We start from the raw sequence: 19422 nt of genomic DNA on the forward strand, positions 1-19422 counted from the left end.
AATTCTGGAGGGCAAAAGTATTTAGTTTTGAATAGATGTTAGATGGCTTTCCAGAGATGAAGGTAGATCAGAAAAGAATTTCCATGAGGTCACAGATAAAAGGCTTCTAGATTTTAAGTACTTGCTATTTTGCACGATGACTGGGCTTCCCCTCTCCCTGCAGAGGTCTGGAATTTTGTCACTTGTGTTTGTGAAACATTCTTCATGAATTTCATTCAAGTGGTCTTGGTTTCTTCTCTCGTATACAAGGAAGAAGGCAAGTATCGTTAACTCAGAGCAACCTTGAGATTTCTTGGGATTTTGAAGGACCTTCATATACCCTTAAACTGTCCCTCTCAAGATATATGCAGTTGCGGATTGCTCACAGGTTTGTGGAGCGATGGTGGTGGAGAGTGGTGCATAATTCACTGCCTTTCTGTGCCATGATCTCTGTGTAGGAGGATGAGAATTTTAAGCTGCAGTGTTTAAATCAGACCTGTCATGCACATTTTGTTAATCCAAATATTATCTTGAGCTGAAGCCTCACATACAATTTGAATCAATGCTAGGCTTTCCCTTTAAAAGAATATTCAGCTATTATTTTTAAATGTGGACTTTCAAATAAGTCCAAGTATTTGGACTTAAAAAAACCCTTAATTTGCAGGGAGTGATGTACTGAAAATCATTAATGTTCATTTTATTCCACTCTGATCTTTTCAAAAACAAGACATATGGAATGTAATAAGGTGCTTTTTATTAACTGCTCTGTGATGATGCTTATGCTGACAAGTTTGGAGTTAAGGTTCTTGCAACAGTATTAAATTAGGTATTATTTCAAGATCTTTAGTGCTTAAAACTGAGCAGAGTGACTTCATGAAATCACAGAATGCAATAGAAATTAACCTCTTTTTAGACTGTGTCCACTGAAGGTGTATATATAAGCAATTTGTATACTTTGGTTTAACCTCTCATTTTCATTCTTGTACCGCTGAGTAAACACAATTTCTTATGATGCTTACATTTATGTGCAAATAGAAGAAATTGTAGTAAATGTTAGCAAATATGTATGGGAATATTATTTTGATTTTGCTGATTTTTTGTTTGCAGTTAAATTCTTAACCCAATGGATTTTAAAAATATTTTCCATTAATAAAGTTTTGTTAGTCAAAATACTGAAAAGCATTTTGACCCCTTTTATTCTTTCTTTTGAGAAATAAAATGTGTATAGATGATAGAATAAATCTAGGCATGCTTTATGGGAGGTTTTAAGATGGGGGAAAAGTTTCAGTACTCATTTCAAACAAATTCTGATGATACTAGTGCTGTGCAAAATAATCATCAAGTTGGGGAATACATGTGAAGATGGGATTTTTCAGTCTTCAGAAAGATGATATAACCTGTTATATAGGCAGTTTCAAATCATTTTTATAAAATGCCTGTTTCCCCCCTTAAGTTATACTCTCTTTTCACTATATTATGTATATTCTCATGAAGTATCACTTATCATTAAGCAAATTTTTTTCATTTAGATTAATCCATTGCCTGTAAAACTGAAAAATTCCTTTTTTATTATTTTTAAGTTCTCCTTTGCTTTCATTTCGGATAGCAATGGTATTTAGAGAGCTGCTGAAATGATACCTTAAAATAGAACGCATTCCTGAATCAAGACCTTTCTCTCCTCTCCTCCTTATCCCATTGCTCCTGTTCCTCAGCTTTTAGTTTGGAATACAAATAGCTTTTTGTAGCCTACTTCTCTGGTAATTTTTATCTATCCTATATCCAGATTTCTTTGTGGTCTTCAGTTAAAAAATTGTTTTGGGAATTGTTGGGAAAAAGCCACTGACTAATACAATATTTAACACAACCTGTAATACAATGCAAATAACTATTTGTTCTTGCATTTTATTAGTGATTTAAAATGAGCTGACATGAGAGCAATAAATGAAATTATTACTTAAAAATACCATATCACTTGGCGAGACTGACTAAATTTGTAATATCAAAATAAGCTAGTCCCACACATACGTATGCATTTCAAGTAGTTGATGCTAGAAGAGCAAATATGACACACAAGTCTTATAACTACTCTAATATGACTGATTCTGAATTTAATTTTCTATGTATCCACTTTCTTGTCAGCTGTTTTATCCTCTTCTCATTTGTTCCACTCATAGGTGAAATAAATTACAGACGTTAAGCAGAGTTCATCCCAATACCTCCAGTATTCATTGCCCTTGTTACATTCTCTTTTTTTTTTTTTTTTTTGTCATTTGTAAATGTGGCTGTTACTGTTCTAGATAAGCATCCTGGCTGCTGCCCTGTAGCATAAGAAATAAAAGTCATAAATGTGTGTGGGGTGTGTTCATGAGTGGTTTTGGTTTGGGCTTTTGGGGTTTTACTTTTGGGGTTTGCTTCTGAACGAAATTGTACAATTCGGCTGCTGGATGTGGCTTTTTTAACATTGGAAATTGCATGGGTTTTATTAGAAAACTAGGCACATGAGCCTTGACATTCATGCTAAATTAGTTCATGTCTTGAAATGCTTACTAGAATTAGTTAGGTAAAGATTCATGTGTTTTATCCAGTGGGGTTTTGTGTTGCTTCTAATTTTTGTTTAAAGAGCCTATCTGCAAGATGGCTGAGTTCAGGCAACTACTATAATAATCACATTGGATGCAGAGGGTCTGTAATCATTTATACAGAATTTATTGTATGAGTTGGAAGATGCTCTATGAATACAACATTATTTCACATATAAGCTGTTCTTTGTTGCATAGATCTTTTTCACTTTCAGATATGAGTTGTGGAAGGGGAAACCTCTAAGCATTAATTTTCTACAACTACCACCATCCTGTCAGCATATAGGATGCTGTGCAATTTAGGGTACTATATCACAACCTGTCCTCAAGCTGAAGAGATTACCATATTTTTACATATATAACTACCATTCATATAATTCATCTTGTGTTAAAATGCTGTTCTTTTATAAATAATTATTCCCTGCGTCAGGAGAAAAGATTCTACTGAGTGTTGGGGGAAGGAGTGAGGACAAATTGTAGGCTGCTCTGTACTTGGATAAAGCAAAAATGAACACCACTTCACTATGCTAAAGCCTGTATTTGCTAAGCTTTGCTGTATTACTTGTGCTTGAGTGTAACTCGCGCTGTTCTGTGAAGCTGATGAGTTAAAATTATTTTGATAGGTAAGGCTACTAACACATTTTTGGAAGTATAGCCTATGTGCTGTTTATTAAGTAGACAGAATCTCCTACTTGTTTTCAAAAGTCCTTCTCAAGACATTGCAGTATCTGTAGTCAGCCATTAAAAGTTATGCAAATTTACATCATCTATGGCAAGATATATCTGTTCCTTTGATTTATTTAGACAGAAATCAAATCTGTGTCATCTAATCTACATGACATAAAATCATTCCTGCTAAAATGTGCATGTGCTTTTTTTTGTCCCCTAGCCTTGTTGTATGCTCACTTTCTAGTGAATTTCTAATATTAATTTTGATCTCTCTGAGAACTGTTAGATTTAAAATGCAGGTATCTTTCATAAGCTAGTTTACCTAGACCTGGACCCAAATTAAATAGAATCTCATACACCTCCCCAAACCAACTCTGCTTTTAATGAGTTGACTGGTTTTAGAAGAAGACTAGCTAAGGGTGTTTACTGGCAGAGTATTTTTTAAAACTGGTGTTTCTGTTCAGTGGCATTGAAATACATGCCTTTTTGAAATGTCCAATTCCCATTCCTGGTGTCAATTTGTATGTATCCTGAGATATGATACTGACTTTAAATCTCTGCATCCTACAGTATTTCATGTCATTTGCTGAGGAAGTAAAGGGTGAGTCAGCAAGCGCTGTCATCTTAGCAGAGCACTGTTGGAAGCAACAAAGGATGCGATAGTGAAAAATTATACTGTGCATCAGAAGTGAAAGAGCAGCGTGTAAAATATGAAAGGGGAGAAAGCTGTCACCGGAGTTTGTGCTATAACTTCCCAGTCTCCTGGTTGTGGCAACTTTTATTTAATAAGCTGTAGTGTTGTGGCTGACATTTGGATATCTCACAGAAAATACGTCTAGTGGGCTAGAATGGAGATGGCTTGGCTTTGAAACATCAGAAAAGATCACAGAGAGTGTCTGTTTTCTCACGTAACTTATGGCAATTTGGGGGTGGTCTAAGGGTCTATAGGAGTAGGTAGCCTTGTGTTAGACAAGCAGGTATGATGGAGGAAACACACAAGTTTTCAGGAGCACAAGCTTTCTTGAGTTCCTGAGGGAGACTTCATGTGCCAAAAAAAGTTGTCCGTTTCTTTCCATCTCATATCGGCTTGTCTAATAACAGATACTATCTTTCCCAGAAAACATTATCTTGCTGAGTTTCCAAATAAGAGTTGCAAGATAAAAGCAAGAAAGGATCTATAACTGACTTCTAGAAATAGAAGCATGGTCAAATTTCAGAGCTAAACATCTTTGCTAAGAATACTGTTTCTAATATTTTCTGTTTATTTGCTGATAAAGCATGATTGAAACAATCTCAGAAAATTACCACTTTTCAGTTTTAAAGAAAGTTAATCTATTTTTTTTTTTAAGTAGTGAAAATATTTAAGTATCTTTAGTGTTTACTTTGAGCTTTAGGATCTTTTTGCATCATCAGTATATAAATTCTGAAAGAAACAAATAATTACTTTAAAATATTTACCTAATGTCTTTATTCAGACTTAGTGGTTCATAAGAATCAGAATTTAATTACTTACCACAGGCAGCTGTTACTATCAACTTTCCTGACCTTACTTATCAGTCTGAAAGTCGGGTGCTCATAGCTTAGTCGGTTTTAACTAAGAGCTCTGCAAGAGCTTGATCGTGCTTATAGAAAAAGATTACCATGTCTTGCAGATTGCAGTTATGCTTTAAAAAAAGAATAAAATTGACAATGTAATGGGGGAAAAAAAAGGGTTAATCTTAATATAGCAATTAAGCACAGTGACACATACTCAGGTGAGGAAAGCCAGTCTTTCTGTAAGATGGTTTTGAGATCAAAATCATGTGCATTTTGTATGGAAGTGACTATGAATATAATGTCACTGATAAAACAACGAAATACTCTTAACATAAACTTGTCTCTGTTACTTTGTATTGAGAAGTAAAGGAACTGTGTGGCGTCTGCTTTTTGCCTTGTCTTGTAGGTACAAAACTATGTTTAGGTTGCTGCAGAGTAAAATAGGCCCACAGTGATACCTGCTTCCAGTGATACCTACTTCTTGCCTTTAAAGCAGAAACCAATTTAGATTGTGAGAGAGATGAGATGTCTATCTTGAAATCACTTCTGAAGCTAGCAGTGAATTTATTTAATAAATAAATAAATAAGAACCCTTTCAGTTTCTCATCTCAGAAGAGAGAGAGGTTGTGCAAAGGTCAGAGCACTATCAAAGATTGTCTGTTTGTTTAAAGATGGCTTACCAGTAGGTTATTTAAATGAAAAAAAGAATTTGTACATCTTTTCTTTGTAGATAGTTTTGGGAATGTTTATATTTGGATAGTTGGGAATGTTTATTTTCCCAGGAACCTCCAGAGGTTCCTGTGAGAAAATTCCTTGCTCCCCTCAAGTGTGGATTGTTAGCAATGCGGACGAAGCATGTGGGAGCCCTGGACGCAATAGTCATTCTCATGACAGTACTGCAGTTCTACAGATTGGAAGGGCCATTATCTAGGGAAGTACAGCTATAAGCTTGCTAAAATGGACTTCTATTAATAGATAGATCCTGTCTACTAAGGCAAAGAAAATAGAGCTCATAGCAAGCCTGAAAAAAATTTATGTACTCCCTCTCATCTGTCTAACCTATATTTATGCCTTCTACCACAGTAAATCTGATGAGCAATTTTACCCATAGTTCCCCAAATCAGAAGTGAATTACCATCCGTGAGGTAATACCACCACCAGACTGTAGCCTCCGCTATTTTTTAAGCATTATCACAAACTGTCATAAGAACAAAAGAAAAATCCTTATTGATAAATCTTATTTTCCCTGCTTTTCTGGAAATATATGTCAGAGTCTTTCAAGCTTCCACTTACTAGAGAAAAATTTGGTGTGTGCAGAAAGCTCCCGATCTCCTAAGGGAAAAGGGGTTGCCAGCTAAGAGAATTCTTTACCCATGGAGCTGCTTCACGGCACTCAGTCTGGAATAATAGAAATGGGATGAAAAACAGTAGTCTCCAAGTACGTGACCCTATATTTTCTACTAACGTGAACTTTTTGGGTGAACTAAGACTTCATGCATTGGAAACAAATTACATGAAGGACAACGCAGGTAAATTAGTTGATCAAAGTGTGACTGAGCAGTGGATCTAATGCAGCAGAGAGAGGCAAACAGGATTCTCAGATGAATCCAGGAACTACGTTCAATATACACAAGTTAGGCCTTTTCTGGAAAGGTGTCAGTAACGTGATCATTTGTTTGCTAGAAAGATTAATTAGGACTAGAACAGATAGGGTGATCTGGGGAATGGAGACCCTATTGTATGACAGTGTATTGGAAAAGCTTGGCTTATTATCCTAACAAAATTAAGTACCAGAGGGCATATGATTCCTTTCTTATGAATACATCAGGAGACCAGTATGAGGAACAAAAAATAATTACTTAGCTAAAAGACCATGTTGGCAGAAGAGCAAATGAGTATAAACTCTCCATGAATAATACTGGGCTGCAAATTAGAAAATGACTCTGAACTATTATAGCAATCATTTTTTTGAATGACCTTCCAGTCAGAAGGGTAGGAGAAGAAATTCAAATAATTTCAAGGTGTAGTTCAGAAATGTGTGAAGAGGGTTTTATTATGTGGTGTCTGTGACAGTAAAATATTGAAACAAATGATCTGGAGGTTCTTACAGCCCTGTGTTGCTAATACTTCTTTTTATTAAAATATCAAGCTCTTGATTGCTTTTCAAACTTTTATGACCACTTTTGAGGGGAGTGGGGTTAGTCAGAAAATGTGTACTGTACGTGTATTCTTTCATATGGTAGAGCTGAAGCAGCTTTCTCTGCTTCTCTCAACATCTCCTCCTGATGTCCAGAACACTGACAGATGGGCGCTGCTTGTAAACATGGCACAGACTCTAGGGAAACGATGTTATTCATTTTAAGTCCGCAGAAAAGTTCTTTCTGGTGGTGCTGCTGCTGCAGCTGTGTGTAGCAGTAACTGCAGGGAAAATCCGCTGCTGGAATTCCCTGAGGGAGACACCCAGTGGGAAATGAAGAAGGTAGACTGGCGGAGCAGAATTGCTCGAAAATGTTCACTTTAAAATTTAAAAACTCATTTTAAATAGTTACCTTAACACAAGAGAGAGGGGGTAAAACCTTTAACTTTCTTTTTGGGTAATCTTACGACAATTTTCTGCTTCTATGGGAGCTGATAGTTGGTTAGTTCTGTACCTCACATAAAAAATAACTCATTCAAAATACTGAACTTAAGGCCCCCAGCAGGCAATGCATTCAGATGTGGGCAGAGGGATAGTATCAGCTTCTAGAGGGAACTTAGGTGGAGGGTGTGTACTGGGGAAACGACTGCTCCAGCTGCAGAGGGTTTTAAATTCTGAGTTCTCATTTTCAGCTGCTCCCATGAGTCAGAAGACTGAAGGATATTTTGTACAGAGTATTGAAAGGTCTGGACTTGTTTAAGGCAGCAAGATTTTTTTTCTGTGTTTAGTATGTGAATAACCTTCTGCCATTTGAGTAAATGTTGCAATCTGAGGAACTGGGAGTGTTGGAAATACCTATACTAGATGCAAATATAAACTTTGTTTCTTGTAAGTAACTGGCTCATCAGTGTAAATGGTGTCATGTTTAATTTATAGTAAGATTTCTGAAGAACTTAATGTGATTTTTATGGCAATAGATACAAATTATGAAATGCAGATTTTAGAATACTCAAAAATAGACTGTTTATTCAGTAAAGAAAAAATGGGAATTTCAATTCATTTTGTCAAGATATTCAGAGTCATACTGCGATTTTTATTCAAGTTTTCATGCAGAAGATTGTGTTCTGGTAATTTTATATTGCCATTGAGCTCATTCATGTGATCGGTCCAGCAATATTTGCCTTAATTTATGTTGTGCATCATATACTGAAGTGAAACTGTGTTGACTGGCTGTTCATCAGACAACTGTATGTGCTTTTCACCACCCTTGGCTTGCATCCTCTCAAGTGTCTCCTGAAATAAGTGGTTAGAGTACAAGTTCTTTCCTTGGCTTCTCTAGCATGGTTTTTTGGCACAGGTTCTCTGATACTCATATGGAAATGAGATGATTTTTTTTTTTTTCTCTCTCCTAGCCAGCTGCCTCAGGCCCTGTGAGCAGTGCTGAATACTTTCATTCTAGGAAGGCATTTTTCCCTGAAATTCCAGCTTGAACACTTGGGTTATAGTCTGCTGCTTCAGGGGAGCAAGATGCTCAAACAGACAGACTGAGAGATTGCCAGATCAGTCATGTTTTGCTCAAGCAATATGCACAGCGGGGGGGGGGAGGGAGAAAAAATGCAAGAGAAAAGCCTATATATGTATTTCTACATCCTATTTTCTTAATCATTCTGGAGTGAGTATTCTTTGGGATGTAATTTGTCAGAACATCTGGGTTTCCCTGGCTGCAGTTAACTGCTGCTTTTTTTGGATTGTGGAGTCTGTCTTGGTGATCTTTGGATAGTGGAATTGTAATAACCAGCCTGAGGTATTCAGATTTGAGCAAGTAACAACTCCCTGTTGGCTGGCCCATGTAAATGAATAGCCAAAAAGGCTTAGGAATGCTCCATCAGTAGCTTGCTGACAGAAGCTAGACTTTGCCTTCTGTGACTTTTATTTCACAGTGAAAGCAAGCAGGGAAGAGCAGGCATCACAAGCACTTTGAAAGGGATTTTTTTTCTCTTCATATTTTGCAGATTGTTCCCAGTATGCAACAGACTTTAAAGGGGTGATTTCTGGAAATTGGGGGGGGGGGGGGAGAACAACCAGCCTACTGGCTGATTGTAATGACTAAGGACTTCAAACATGATGTTATATTATGTTATATAAAAATTATAACTGAGGAAATGCCTAGAATATTCAGTACCTATATCTAAGACTACAGAAGGTTTCTTCACATTGTTGGGCTTTGTTCAAAAGAACTGAGAGATGGAGGAAAAAGCCTGTATTTCATTATTTCGCTACCAGTGGTCATTATAATGATTGCAAAAACTCGACCTCTTAAAAAAACAGGTTGACTAATGAGCAACCAACCAACCTGCAATGCGACGCTGCCTCTGTCAGTCAGCAGTTATCACTGTGGGGGACTCTGAGCGGGTGAGTGCTGTGTCGCTTCCCTGTCATGGCTAGATGCCTTGCAGCTGAGAACGGATGGTGTTTCAGACCCCTGCAATGCTTGAACCATCGCTTGTAGGTGTTTCTTCATGGGTGCAAACTGTGTGCACTGGAACCACAGTGCAAAGGTCATCTTTTGCTAGCAGCTGTTCACAAGGGGAGCGACAATGATCTCATCATGCAAAAGAATAATGCTTTGCAGCATAGGTCTGCATTAACTCTTAGCTGAGAGTTAACTGGGTGCAGCAATAGACAGCTTTTTCTTCTCCCTGAAAAAGCAATGTACTGCAGCAACTGATACGGGCAGAGAATCTGTACCCCAAGTTTCAATAAAGAGCAAATTAATTACTAGTAGCAGAAGAGCATCTATTTTTAATGATACTAAGACTCAAATGTTAATTATCTGTAATTTATAAAGACCATTTTTCTTTGTCACTTTTAATCTCTTGCATAACCTTACAGTTGACAAGTCTTTCTCGGTGGAAAAAAAACCAAAACCTGTTTCAAATAGGTTAAAAAAATTGAATCTAGTGCTCATGCTGTGTACCACGTTAACAAGGTAAATAAACAGTTTCTTCCTTCCATTTTTTCATTGCATACACTGAAAACGTATTAAAGATTATTTAGATTTATATGGATAGATTTGACAGGTTTTTTTATACTTAAGTTGACTCCAAGAGATAAATGAAACTTAGGACTTTGCCTTCAAGGATTAGTTATTTATCATATGGATAGCTGTGGAAGAGAATAGACCTAGATATAGGGAGGTTGTTATAACTGTGTTTCAAATGCGTGATTTTCAGCTTTGTGTATTTCAGTTTTGGAGCATACTGGGGAAGAAGCTGGGTATGTGATCTTAGTGCTTTGTGGGGGAAAGACCATTAACAGGAGCTGCCTTTTTTCCTCCTAGCACATCTTCAGTGCAGTCAGTTCTTAGTTGTGCTTGGTAATGTGCAGCCTGAGTGTCCGCAGCTGAAGCTGTGAGCCATGCCGAGTCGGGCCCTGTACCCAAGCTGTAACCTCCTCCTGCAATCTGAGCTACAGTGGGCCATTGTATGGAAACGGTCAGTATCGTTTTGCGTAGAGGCACAGAGCAAGGTAGTACAGCTCTGGTATGGCTGGCAATTATGCTGAGTTAATAAGCCTTGCTGGATCGGATCTGACTCTCTGTCGCATGTCCCAAAGCACTCATAATGTATAGATTTTTTTTTTTTGTCACTTGGTCTATTCCAGCTTCCATTTGGATGTTGCAGAGGTGGCGTGCTTTTTGTGATGCGCTCAATACAGAGAGAGTTCCTAAGTAATCTGTTATTTCCGAACTGTGGATTTCCATTTTTTGAAGGCAATTCTGATCATATACCCAAGCTGTAAAGACAAACAAAACTGTATTTGTAATCAAATACTCAAGACTTTTGTATTTTTCTGCTCGTTATTCATACACCTAGTTATGCCCCTACATAACCTGTTAAATTCTGTTAACCTCAGTCTTTGCTTGGGGTGATCTCATAATGTTGTCCCAAAAATCAGGATTCTTTCACCCGGTGTGCAAAAAAGCCGATTAACACACAGAGCCGAGATATTTGTTTATTTCATGTCTGCGCAGAGATGGGTGCTAGGTGGTAACTCCACAAAGCTAGCACACCTGGTTAACACACAGTAAAGCATTTTATACCTTTCAAGCAACAGTTATCAGTATTTTTACAGTTTTGCTTAGTTACTCTCGTTCCTATTGGTTCTCGCAAGTCTCATCTCCACTTAAAGTCGTAGTGTCCTCCTTTTTACTGCGCATATTCTGTGAGGAAGGGGCTTCTGTTGGTAGGGGGCTCTCCCTACTCAAGGGTGGGTTTTCTAGTATGTTAATTAGGATAGTTCACTCACAGTTCAAGTAGCTCTTTGATTGCCCCTGTGCTTATCTTGGTATGTCTTTACCCACTGACTTATGGTGTCATCTTGTTTCTCTTCTCAAGGTCATGCCTCGTTAACTAAATAGCATCCTTTGTTTTTGTTTCTCGCATATCTCCAACAATAATGCTTATCTTGTACCATGTACTCTTCTCTAGAAAGCATACAAAGATGCAGCCTACATAGAGACGAGTAAGATATTCAGTTGTAGAGAAGTTGGAAGGAAAAGCAGTTTATGATGATTCTTAGAGACTGAGAAGTTTGTATTTTCTGTTATCCTCATATTATTTCTTGAAAAGTGTGCCTGGAGGTAGTACATAGTCTCAGTGCTGCACAAATGAATGATTCTGACTCTACACTCTGCAAGAGAGTCACAATCAAACACTGCCTGTAAAAAAATATCCAACCGTATGCAGATACACCTGCCCTTCTGTTTGACCCTTTCAGATAAATAAACAGCTGAAACTGTCACTTGGTATACAGCAAATAGTAGGGGCATACATATAGTAGGGGAAAATATATAGATAATATTTTATAATTTTTATTTTCTATTTTATTAATATATAATAAACATAATATATATTATACCACTGCAAAAGTGTTGCAGTAAAGTTGATATAGCTTATGTTCCATTTAATTGTTTTCATCTTTAATTTAGTTTTAACATTTGTTAGTGTCTCTGCTTAGCAACTTTTCCATGGGAACTGTAAACCCTGCAATACCACATGCATGCCTGTTGGGAAAAGATTTTCTTTTTTGCTTTATATGGACTCTTAGAAATAATTATGCACTGAAGGTTGGAAAATGACTGTATTGGCATTGTCCTCCATCCAATAAGCCAGTATCCAACAAAGTATTGATGGAAGTGTTTTACTTTGCTGACTACGCTATGTTGATTGAACTATTTAGCAAATTGTTAATCTATATGATGAAAATAAATAGCTGGTAAATGCACAGTGTCTCATCAATATCTTCTTTCAAAAATGAATTTGCTGCATGTACTGGAATAGGAACTATCCTATAAAAGCTGATCGATATTGTTGCAGAACCCAGTAACAATTTCAGCATTTTCAGCTCATCCAGCACATATACATGAAGCTACAACTTCTTTGACTGAAAAGTTACAAGAAATACAGTTACTCCCACACTCTGACGGGTGGTGCCACATGGCTGGCAGGCAGGCGGTGGTGGTGAGGATGGGGACTGACTGTCCGTAGCAGCTCTCTGTGGAGTTGTGGTGGTTGTGTTAGCAGAGTTCAGTGCTCGCTTTCTGTGCAAAAGGGCCTGTGGGGGAAAGAAAGGTGCAGACGGTCACTGTCCCAGAGCACCTCCAGGTAACGTAAAGGTAAAACTGTCTGCATATGTTGTGTTCTTATACTACTGCCAGGGTTATACTGAGGAAGTGAAATGGTGGATGCCTTCCTGGAAGGTGCTATATTGAAAGAGTGCAAGTCCATTTTTCAGTGACTACTTTCAGTAATCTCTCTTATCCTGTGCTTTGCCTGATGTGGTGTGTACCTAGTTACTGTGAGAAGCCGGGAGCATATAACAGTGGTGACAGAATAGTGCATTTGAGCAGCCAACAGCAATAAGTACTGGGAAGTCATTGCAAGCCACTGGTGATTTGATGAGGTAAATCTAGAGTAACTGAGAAAAAGATCTAGCATTATTTCTTTGCAAAACTTCAGTGCCTTCCGAACGTGGCCTTTGATCATAAACTGAAATGCAAAGGCTTTAATTAAGGGCAGGCACAAAAGTTTCAGTGATGATAATGATTCAGTCTTCTGAACTTTGACAGTGTGTGTGGATGTGGCTTAGACTGCCATGAATGACTGAAAGAAATGTTCTTTTTAATCATAAAAAGCTGCCTTACACTAAAGGACAGTTAATTAAAGCTGAATTTAGCATTTATGCCTAGAGAAATTTGACAGATAGATATGTCTGTGATAAATGCACTAGAAAGTATAAGGATAGTTACATATTGTTCTATATGAGATTTAAAGAAAACAAAACATATCATGAGTATCCACTTTAGTGCACTAGTGTTCTTCCTGGTACGACAAGCTGTGGTGTATACAAGATAGCTGTATTATTTTACAAACTAAATCACTGGAAGGAATACTTGTCATAAACGTTTTGCATTTGACCTAGGTTACAAGCTGTCTTTTTTGCTTACTTTTTTGATCTCTTCATACATCTCTTGTCTGGGAAGGTAAGACTGTAATGTGTGTTATTCCAGGGAAGTTCAGTCTTACCCCAGTTCTGAATAAACTCACCATTCAGAGGTTTGCATTTTGCTCAGGAAAACCTAGAGCAAATAATGAGAAGAGTGAAATTCTAACAGAATAATGGATGCTTGAGATTAGAATCTGCCTTTTTTTTGTATTTATATTTTGTAGTTGGTTTAGAATGCTATTGGGGCCATTAGGGAAAAGTTGGTTTATGACAAGGTTTTAAAAAGTACAGCAGTTTGTTTAATCAGGTAATGTACTGGGATAATATTTGCTCTTTCAAATCCTTTGTATTTCTCTCTTTTTTTTCCTCTTTCATTTTGTGGATTGGGACTAGAGCTACGTTGTTTCTTATGTTTCATATTTGGTTGCGAACTGTCTGACTTCGTGTTTGTAATGATGCTTGCCGGGGCCTATGTGGATGTCTCGTAATGGGACTCTGATAATTGCAGTATTCTGAGAGTTTAAGTATGTTTGGGAACTCAACCAATAGACAACATGAAAGGGACCAGATTATAGGTCCCATATATGTGTTTATATATGCATATATGACTTCTCTTTTTAATGAATATTTCAAAACTATTTCTAAAAAAAAAAATTTGCACACACTTTGATCAAAAAATCCAGTTTTCTTTCAAAAGAAATATATTTCAGAGAGAAGAGAGGCGCAGTCTAATGCCAGTCCCACCAAACGCGGTATTTATGTACATTTGGCTGTGTGAGTACTGGTTATAAAGCGGTTAAAACCAAATGAAAACAAACAAACAAAACCCCATGTAGCTGAACCGAAAGTATTTCAGAACTGAAAACTGAAGCTTGCAGATACTTTTTCTACTCCTTTCATTGTGACACTAATGAAATTGAGCTTGGAACTGCAAACAAGCAAAAAATTTTTTACTTATTTAACTCCATTTGGAATTACGAAATGTGTTTTTGTTATATGGAAGGCTTATACTGTAGGTTTTTCAGGGTTTGACATCCCTTTCCACTTCTCTGCTGGGTCAGAAAAACAGAAGTAAGTTCTCCTGAACTGAGACTTTATCCAGCAAAAGAAAGAATGAATATTCTACGATTCTAAGTGTATGTTTGATTCCGTTGCTTTCAATAAGCATAAAAGATATCTGGGCTTCCTATTGCTTTAAAGCACACCTTAGTATCATGCAAAAACAATTACACATGTTTTAAAATACTTCCTGAACTGCTTTTGGGTTACAAATGCATCTTCCTATAAATCAATGATGAAGAGGAAGGTTAATTCTTAAATTATTTGTTCATGTTTTTTGAATAAGTATCCATAATAACTAGAAAATGGAAATACCTCACTTCCATGTTGGGCCAGATCTTACCTGTTTGAGGCTAGCATATAGAACAGCTTTTTAGCATCTTAAAATGATGTCGAATTTTTGGCCTGGCGTTGATACTCCTTTCTTTTAAGAAACAGCTCTGCTGTAAGTTATTCCCCCATTTCCCCAGCCCCCAAAAGGGTAAGACAGGTATCACCAAAAGGAGATATCAGTAATTTTATTTTCATTTGTGATTTGAAGTATTTACAGGTAAATTTTAGATAAGAATTTTGTGTTGAAAATTTTGTACTAGTGTTCTGTAGAAAGCCAAATGCCTCGGAACTGCTAGTGTCGTATTAGTGGAAAAAATCCAAATGTAAAATTACATCCAAATTAGGACTCCCACAGATTTCTAAAGTATGCTGGCCCTCATTAAATTAATTATAGTATTTCTTTATTGTCTTCAGGCTTTTGTGGGGGAAAAAAAAAAACTGTTCTCACTGTAGAGAATCAAGAGATAAGAGTTGACTGAGAAAAGCTATGGATCTACTTTGTCATGTCTCTGTGGTAGATTTTTGGTTGGCCCTTTCTAACAACGTGTTGTATTTAGGATAACAAAGACAAGTAGAATTACCTTTGTTTTAAAGGAGGATTTTCTTTTTGTATAGTAAGTTGCAGCTAGAATAAAAGAATTGAGGGACACAGTTGAGGGCATGGGACAAAATGAGTCTTTTGCTGACAGATTTGCAAAATAAGTTTGAGTTTTACTTTGAAATCAAGCCAAAAATTTGTCCTTGGGGGGCCGTGCTGTAAGTGGATATCAGTTATTTAGGCTAGGTGATCAAACAGATGTGAATGCTCAGTACATGCCTCCCTTGTGTGTTGCTGAAGCTGGCATCCTTTTACCAGCAAGGTAATCCAATGGGCTGTTTTGGCTCAGGCAGACCATGTTAGAGGGGTTTTGCAGAGGTTTGCTTATACTTTTTCTCTCTCATTTTTACTGTTTAATCAGTTCTCTGTTCTCAACCAACATTCAACAATAAATTATATAGACACTAAACCCACCCCCCCAAAACCCTGTACTGTATTTTGGGAAATACAGCGGTAAGAGGAAGTCAGGTTGTCCCATACTTTGCCTTGTGAAATCAAAGTAGTTGTGTACAACAGCAGCTCCACCCTGCAGAAAATGCAGGGACAACTGGAGGTCCCGTGTAGGGGAGAATACAGGGACTTTCTTTCTATGAATGCCTAAAAATATCTGTCACCTCAGAGGTGCTCAGGAAGTGGCAGGAGGAGACAGGGCCATACATTGTGAGACTGGGGATCAGGATGTCTGTTGCAGATCAGCCTGCAAAGGCAAGTACTTATTTGGGGAAAATACTTTTTAACGTACTGTGTTCTTTCATTTGTGGTTGAAAATTTTGGTTCCAGATAACAACTCTAGATGAAGAATTCTGGCACTCAAGTTAGAGCCAAAGAGTCTGATTTTAGGAAAGGAACAACTGAGCACAGCCTTCCTCCCTTTAGAGAATCAGGAAAGTTCAGAATGATAAATGGATAGTAGTGAGAGACTTTCTCCACAGGAACCAGAAGATATTGTGCTTAAATTATTAATTAATTGTTATTAAATTATATATACATATATACCTCCTTTTAAATTTATCTCCAAAATGTAGAAAGTATGAGGAAAAAATGCATGAGCACTTCTTTCATTCTTATTGGAAAGTAAAAACAAAAAAATAATGTTTCGTTTGCCTTTTTGTTTTTTTTTTCTTCCTCTCTCAGGTCCGCACCAGTGTCCTACCTGATCACAAGGAGCCAAGAGCAGATGTTGGAGTAAGCAATTTTTTTAATTAATCGATTCCCCCCCCCCCCCCCAGCTCATCAGCAAACACAGACAGCTAATGAAGAGAAATGGTGTTCTGCCTAACTGCTAAACAGGAGCTGGCAAGCTTTTTTAATAGTAGAAGTTGGGTTAAATGAATAAAAAAATCAAGGCAGGAGTAATAGTCTCAGTGACTGATGTAATCACATTCACATATTTCTTGAAAATCCTTTTCAACTGAAATTATCCTGAGGGAAGCACAGCTATCTAGACTTCCTGCTACTGCCGTACAAGCAATCTGGATGAGATTGAGAGCTTGGAATCACATTGCCTCAATGAGCCTGGCCTGTTGCTTTCTGGTTTTGATGTGCACAGTATAAAAAGTTCTACTGTAGGAGTTGCCTTTGGGTTCACTTTAAGAAATTACACTGGTGACATAAGGAGGACTTATTTTTCTGTATAGGTCTGTAGAACTTTTGGCAAAGGTATTGGGATGTCATTTCTGGGTCTGAGAAGGCTAGAACCTCCCAGATAATATGGACACCTCATGGGGGTGGGAAATGTTGGTCCTGCTGAAGCTAAATAAAAGACCAAACATCATCTGGTGCAGGTATCAGACCTATGTCTGCAAACATTTAAAATAACTGGATTTTAAAATTTTTGGCCTAAGGTGTTGACTTTCCTGCATTACCAGGGCTTCCTTGGCATAGTTTCCAGGACTTTAGCTAGTGTTTGAAAAATCTGTAGCTTGGCAGCAAGTTCAGTCTTAGTGAAATAATCGATGTTTTTCTACTTTTCGTATAGCTGTTATAGAGACTTTTCTCTTTGGCTAGCTGAGATTATTCATCAAACTACTCAAGGCACATATCTTAAGATTTATAATCGTAAGTACCCCACTAACAAAATTACAGAGGAATATTACTCTGTAATTAGCATTACAGCAGCAGTTCTGTTTAAAGCCTACTGTTCAAGCCTCTCCAAGTCACATGTGCAAAGTTAGATTGGTTTGTAGACTGCCAGTTCAGGCCCTACGGCAGACTATTTGTATCTAAATCAGTATGAAAAAAGTATTCTCCACCATTATTTGAAATTAGACCCTTTGAACATTAGCATAAGTCTCTTCATTTGGGTCATGGGATCATTCACAATTTTATTTAATTTTGCAAATAACTCCCAATTGCATTGTCAGGCAAAGAAAATTTTATTCTAAATAAGCATAAAAATAGGAAACAGACAAATAAGTAGAATTTTTTAAGCCCATAAAATTATTCACCTTTAATTTCATGACCCTGAAGAACTAGATATGACACTCAGAGATGGTTAGTGGGTACAATGACCAAAGCTCCTAGGTTGTATAAGAGCAGTGTAATTGCTTCTTAGCCCTGATCATATGAGGACTCCGACTTAGGGTTCTTAAATGGATTTGTAGTTCTGTTGTGCTGCAGAAAGAAGCCCCAAGTGACCCAACCTATAGCAGTTTCATTCCAATTCCCCTCTCCCTCTTGCCAAATGGTAAGGTTGCAAATACAAGCACTCAAATGCCGTGAAATGCCAGAATAAAGGCTGCTATGTAGACATTGTGCTGCGGAATGTGTTCTTATTGTACTAAGAAGGATATGCTCTTGTAAGAAGATAACTAATCTGAGCTAACAGTGCCACCATAGAGTTTTAGTGAAGAAATACTGTCATGTACATGTTTCATTTTGGCAGTGAAAACTAACCATGGTCTTTGCTTGTACAGCTGAGGTATTTTTCTCTATATATTTCCTATAGGCCTTTTTTCTTCCTTACTTCCTGTTCAGCACTTCCCAAATCTTTTTCCCAGCCTTCCCTAGACCCTCAGCTTGCATCTTTTTTCCTTTGCTGCTTAAGTGCCAACCAAAGCACAGGAAATCTAAGCCTGTGTCATTGATAGGAATGAGTCATAACTGATGACTTAATTTACCAAATTGGAGACCAGTGTCGGTGCTTACCTAAATTGAGAATTGTGAGTTGAACTATACAATTTATATGCAAGAAAACCTATCTTAATGTAGAGCTTTATTGTTAGCATTCAAACACTCAGTATCCAGCTGGCCTCCCTGAAAGAAAGCAGGCTGCAGGGTTTTTTCACCAGAGGAAGTTACACTTCTCAGTAGCAACAAATTCTCTTCTCTTTTTCCCTGAATGGGAAAGTTGCTCTCTGCATGCAGCCTGTGTTGACTCAGAGCAACTTGATTCTTCTTTAATTTGTATATCCAAGAACATACATAATTTGGCCTGGAATTTTACTTTGCCATTCCAACGGTAGAGTAAAATTAGTATAATGTAATAAAACCAAACTTTGTGTACTTCTTATTGTTTTCTTGCAAAAATTCAACATAATCTTATGATCTCATTGTAATGTATTCAGAGCAAGTGATATTGAGTTGTATATTTGAAAGATAAATGGATAGAAGATGGCTGTAGACTGCTATTTTCTTTCCCATTGTTCCCAGGGCAAGAATACTACGGTTGGCCAAGTTGGCCAAATGAGATTTTAGCAATGTGCAGTGGGATATGAGCAGAGGTTAAAAAAATAACCAAAATGCAAAAGAAGATGCATTTGTTTTCCTCTTTGCACTATTTTCTTGATGATGCGTGAAGGTGATTTTGATAGAAGGAAAAGATATAGTGGTGTAGCTTAATTTAACTTCAGACATTCTAGTTTCATTAGCACATTTCTCTGCACTTGTACTGCAATTAATAGGTCCACCTTACAATGGAAATCAAAGAAACAAGTACTTACAAACACTGCTATAAACTAGAGGAATATAACATTTAATAAACTTATGCTGAACTCAGTGTAAAACATACCTTCTTAGCAAATATA

At 37.2% G+C, this 19422-nt stretch overlaps 1 protein-coding gene across 5 annotated transcripts in view; it reads left to right on the plus strand.

The window, feature by feature from the left end:
* The window catches only part of INPP4B (inositol polyphosphate-4-phosphatase type II B), a 290171-nt gene that overhangs the window by 145013 nt on the left and 125736 nt on the right, over positions 1-19422 (plus strand). For all 5 annotated transcript variants that reach the window (XM_050895911.1, XM_050895913.1, XM_050895915.1 and 2 more), the window contains exon 8: positions 16532-16582. In XM_050895911.1, the coding sequence (XP_050751868.1) occupies positions 16532-16582 (51 nt within the window). The remainder of the gene's footprint in view (positions 1-16531; positions 16583-19422) is intronic.

Source organism: Gymnogyps californianus, chromosome 4, assembly GCF_018139145.2.
Source record: "Gymnogyps californianus isolate 813 chromosome 4, ASM1813914v2, whole genome shotgun sequence".
In the NCBI taxonomy this organism is placed as follows: domain Eukaryota; kingdom Metazoa; phylum Chordata; class Aves; order Accipitriformes; family Cathartidae; genus Gymnogyps; species Gymnogyps californianus.